Below are 5,174 nucleotides of genomic sequence, written 5' to 3'. Positions count from 1 at the left end.
AGGGAAGAAGAGAAGGGAGGAGAGGAAGAAAGAATGAAAGAAGGAAGAAAGGAAGGAAGGAAGGAAGGAAGGGCAGAAGGAGGGAAGAAGAGAAGGAGGAGAGGAAGAAAGAATGAAAGAAGGAAGGAAGGAAGGGAGAGAGGGAGGGCCAATGCAAGAGTTGTCAGATGGCTCAGTGGATAATAGGTCTCACTGCGTGAAGCTTGAGTTCAATCCCAGGGCCCCACATGGCAGAAGGAACCATCTCCTTTGAAGTTGTCCTCTGACTTCTACACATTCCTTTAGGTGCCAATTTATTATTATTTGGTTTTTTGTGGGTTTTTTTTGTTTTGTTTTGTTTTTTGAGACAAGGTTTCTCTGTGTAGCCTTGGCTATCCTAGAACTCACTCTGTAGACCTCACTGACCTCAAACTCATAGAGTCACCTGCCTCTCAAGAGCTGGGATTAAGGGCATACACCACCACCAGCAGCTTCCTCCTCCTCCTCCTCCTCCTCCTCCTCCTCATCATCATCATCATCAAACTAGGCCGTGGTTTCCCATGCCCTTAATCCCAGCACTAGGGAGGCAGAGGCAGGTGGATCTCTGAGTTCAGGACCAGCCTGGTCTACAGAGTGAGCCCTGGTCTGGGACAGCCAGGGCTACACAGAGAAACCCTGTCTCAAACAATCAAATTAATAATAGTAGTAGAAGTAATAGTAAAAGATAGCTCAGCATGATGACCTGAGAGCCAAGCCTGATGACCTGAATACAATTCTGGGGCCCACAAATTGGAAAGAGAGAGCAGACTCCCACAAGCTGTCCTCTGACCTCCACAGGTGTATGCTCATGCCTCCGCCATGAACAATAAATCAACAAGTGCATTTCTGAAAAGGTTATTCTGGGGCTAGATGGACAGGGGCATGCTCAAGCAGTAATGATGTGGAGGAATATGAGCGGGGAAATTGCAGCTGTGTATTGTAAAATCTCTTTCTTCTTTTTGTCTGAAGCGTTTTCAGAGTGTTTCAGATGTTATGAAATGATGGGAAAAACAACAACAACACTAAGACAGGGTCTCCCTGGCTGGCCTGGAAGGCACTCTGTAGACCAGACTGGCCTCAAACTCACAGAGGTCCACCTGTCTCTGCCTCCAGGGTACTGGGATCAAAGGTGTGAACCACATCTGCAAAATTAGAGTGTGAAAGGGGCAGTAAATAAGAAGCGCGTGGGGCGTTGCCTCTGTTGTGGAAATGTAGGCTTCCTCTGTGCCCTGCGGTGTCCTTTTGTCCTTAAGGGGGTTCTCCCTGCTAGGCAAGCACAGTCAGCAAGCTGCCGCCTAGCCTAGGCTTTTCACTATCTTACATCCCCCAGAAAAGCTGGGTTCCCTAGGGCAAGCACCCTGACTCAGCTTTGGTCCAGTGGGTGGAACTGATGAATGGGAAACAGAGACACCTTGGCCAGATTGACACTGGAGAAGGAGATCCCACAGACTGCTTCCCAGGCTCTGCCGCTCCTCTGGTGCTCCTGCTGACACTTGGGGAATTGGCAGGGAGATCCCGGAAAGTGTGAGAACCTTCACAGGACTTCAGTAGTGCCCAGCTGCAGACTATTGCTTCTGCTGAAAGACCCAGTGTGCCCTCCCCCCGAGGATTCCCCATGCACCCAACAGGGGTTATAGAGACATTCGTGGTTGGACCTGAGGCAAATGGGCACAAGGCGGCTTTGGGCAGTCCTCATGGCTGGCACACGCTGGCTGCTTTTGTCATCCCCCTGTGCTTGAGCGGTTCGTGGGTATGAAGCCTGGACCTTCTGTGTTTCCACCCATGTCTGTGAAGAGGCTCTCCCTGCTGTCAGAGAATCTTCCACCTCAGCCTTCATCCTCCACTTACCCTGAGAAGCCCTCCCACCTGTCCAGTGTTCTCTCCCAGTTCGAAGCCTCACCCTCCCCGGCTGAACAGGAGAAGGCTTGCAGCTACAAGGCTGTTTATTTCCCTCCACTAACTAACCACACATTTTCCAACAGCACAAGCCTCCAGGAGACTCCTTCCTGGCTGGGGATAATAACAGAACTTTTACCTAGCTGGGCAGTTGGAGGCTTTGGTGAGATCACGCCTGGAAAGCATCCAGCAAGTCCTCATTGCACAACAGACACAAGCCGCCATTGTTTCTTCCTGGGTACCACACACCCAGCCGCCTTTCCCAGTGCTGAGCAGAAACGCTGCCCATTAGCCAAGAGCAGCTTGCCTCAGGGAACTACCCTCTTCCTGCTAATCATCCTCAAGTCTCCAGCGCTTTCCATCCTGTACGGCAAATCCCCAGCTCCTTCCAAAAGAAGGTGCCCCTCGCCCCAGCCGTGCCCAGGTCTCCCTAGGGAGCACAGTCAACCATGATGAAAATGGACAGTGTGTTCGTGTTTATTCACAAAGCTCAAAGCAGTCCCGCCAGGGGCACCCAGGAAGCTCTCCCCCACCCCAAGCTCCTCCAGGCCATTTCAGCTGATGTGACAACAGGAACATTCGGCTGCCTGGGCTTCAGTTTAGGGCATGATGGCGGCGATGCTCTGCAAGAGAAGAGAGGGGCATTAAATACAGGTACATGGCCTCGAGATGCCTGAGATCTGGGCTCCTATACTACTCCGGAGAAAAGATGGGGAGACCAGCAATTTATCTCAGAACAACCGGGAGCCAGCTGTCCCAGGGAGGTAGGAGGTGGGGTTATGCTACAGAAGAAGTCCTGCTTGTTTCACCTCAGATTTCCTGCCACTCTGAGTTGGGGCTATCACGCACCCTGGGCTCTGGACCCTAAACCCGGGAAGCACTTAATAGCAGTTGCTGTTCAATTGTGAAAACCAGAATTTGTATCCCAGCACCCACAAGAGGTAGCTCACAAACACATGTAACTCTATCTCTAAGGGATCCAACAGAAAAATCCAAATGTTTATCCACTCCCCTCCAAAAAAAAAGAAAAAGAAAAAGAAAAAAAGCTAGAGTAAGAACCAGAATTCCACAGGGTTTTATACTCTTCAGTCTGGAAGGGATCTACCTGCCAAGCTAAATTACCACTACTCAGATCACCCACGTAAAGCAAAAGGGCAGGGTATCAGAGGCATTCACAAGAAGGCCAGTAAGAAGGGGAGGCAGCTAGTCACTGGGAACGGGAGGAGAGATGACGAGGAGCCCAGATGATGGGCACGTGAGGAATGGTTTCGGCATCCCCGCCCTCCCTGGCTCCCAGATGCTCCAGAGCCCTGGAGGTGATATCTGTCAGCTTATGTTTGCTCGTTCCTTGGGACTGGAAAGTACCCAAAAGCTGCAAATGGGTGACGAAAGGCCGGAGCAGAGCTGGGAGAACAGGTTGGATGGTCTCTACAGAGACTGAGTCTGCCCGAAGGGACGCTGACTGCAAGAAGGCTATGGGAAGGAAATTCAAGGTAGAAGGGTGGAGAGTGGGGATCGTGCAGGCACTCACCCTCCACAGAGCTGGGAAGTTGATAAATGGCTTGTTGACCGAGGCCTGGAATTCAAGGACAAAGCAGGTCACCGACCTTCAGCCCACGGCTATCCTTGGGAGGACCTCAAGCAGCCTCCACTCCCCTCTCCCGGCTCCAAACCCACGTTTTACCCAAACTCACCCCAGATACTACTGTAGTGGTTGCGGCCCCTGCGTGTTGGCCTCCGAGCCCGCCTTGATGAGTGCCCTATTGACGAAGCCAGATCATCACTACCACCCTTTAACCTGTGAGGGTCTCCCTCACTCCTTTTCCCCAGGAACCTGTCTCCCTCTGAGATGACTGGGTCTGAAGTGGGAGCCCAGGCTGACCTCTGGGTTCCTCCCTCTCTGTCCTGGAAGACAACCAGAGCCCCAGCTACTAAGCTGATTGGGAGAGGTGAACAGAACTCCAGGAAGGCTCTGCTTCTTGTGGACTGGCTCACCCAAGCTCTCCTTAAATTCAGCACCAGGGAAATGTTTCCATCTCGGAGGAGACGGACTCAAAGGACCCACACAGATACCAGAGGCACCATTCACCCTCAGCCCTGATTCTCCATCGCTTTTCTACACGGTCTAGCCTCAAGCCTAACTTGAGCCATCCTTGCTCTTGAGCCCAGCGTGTCATTCACCATAGCCTCCTGTTTGCACCCCACCCTCAACTGCTCCTGCCACAGTCCCAGCCTCCACTTGGGGGTCCTGTTCTCCACCCAGGGCTCTCTCTAACCCCATCCAGCCCCCACCCCACCCCACCCCGTGGCTCCTCCCAAGCAGGGTGGTGTCCCAGCCTTTTGATCTCAGTGGCTTCTCCTGGAGTGCCTGAGAACTGGGACCTGGGGCCGTGCAGGAGGCTGCCTGCTTCTGGTCCCCAGGCCTCCTTGGGGCCTGCTCTCCTGCTGCTTCCCTGGCCTCCAGCATCTGTTCTCTCTACAGAGAGGAGGGTCTTCCAGAGGCTTTCCAGCCACCGAGTTAGGGAGGCAAAGGCAGAAAGAGAACTGCACACCTCCATCTCACTCGTTGAGCACTCCCCATGGCACCTTGGCAGGTCCTCTTAGCCTCTCTGAGCCTCAGTTTCCTCATCTGAATGTCGTAGAGTTATCCTGACCACCTCAGGGGCTTGTCACAGGGGCAGGACACAACAGAGCCTGTCGCCAAAGCTCCTCCCCACACTCTGGGTTTTCTCAGCCTCGTTCAGTGTCTGAGCTCAGAACTACTTTCTGGTTTTGGGAGAAGGAACACCTAAAGTTCTCTCACCTGGGACAGCTCCCTCATTGCGGGACTGGGTCCCTTTCACCTTTCCCCTTGTGAAGATCTGCGGACAAGATGGCTTAATCCATCTGCCCAGCTCGGCCACCAGCTCTGTAGCAATGGAGGTGGAGAAGAAAGGAGGGGAACCCGGTGTTTTGGCTTCCCAAGGGTTTAGCCTCTTCCCTCCCACAATCCCCTTCTCCCCAGGTTCCCCACCTCTGTTCACCTACATTCAGCAGCTGGTTGGCCTCCTTGCTGGTTTGGTTGACCCCATTCTGAACATTGTGCTGCCACCTGTCCATTTCCTTCCCGGCCTGGCCAGCAGCATGGTGGACGCCTTGGCCAAGCTTCTCCGCTTCCTTTCCGGCCTGGTTGACCCCAGCTTGGACCCCATGGGCCACTTTTTCTGTTTCCTTCCCGGCCTGGTTGACCCCAGCTTGGACCCCATGGGCCACTTTTTCTG

At 53.3% G+C, this 5,174-nt stretch overlaps 1 protein-coding gene across 1 annotated transcript in view; it reads right to left on the bottom strand.

The window, feature by feature from the left end:
- Positions 1-2,513: 2,513 nt before the first annotated feature.
- Sbsn (suprabasin) overlaps positions 2,514-5,174 on the bottom strand; it is a 4,348-nt gene continuing 1,687 nt past the window's right edge. Inside the window, exons 2-5 of the mRNA XM_055594670.1 lie at positions 4,942-5,174; positions 3,609-3,674; positions 3,446-3,490; positions 2,514-2,537 (exon numbers count right to left, since the gene is read on the bottom strand). The exon at positions 4,942-5,174 is cut by the window's right edge and continues 725 nt beyond it. Of these exons, the coding sequence (XP_055450645.1) occupies positions 2,514-2,537; positions 3,446-3,490; positions 3,609-3,674; positions 4,942-5,174 (368 nt within the window). The remainder of the gene's footprint in view (positions 2,538-3,445; positions 3,491-3,608; positions 3,675-4,941) is intronic.

This window comes from Psammomys obesus, unplaced genomic scaffold (assembly GCF_907164565.1).
Source record: "Psammomys obesus unplaced genomic scaffold, mPsaObe1.curated_primary_1811, whole genome shotgun sequence".
In the NCBI taxonomy this organism is placed as follows: Eukaryota; Metazoa; Chordata; class Mammalia; order Rodentia; family Muridae; genus Psammomys; species Psammomys obesus.
This window is presented reverse-complemented; position numbering and strand designations above follow the sequence as displayed.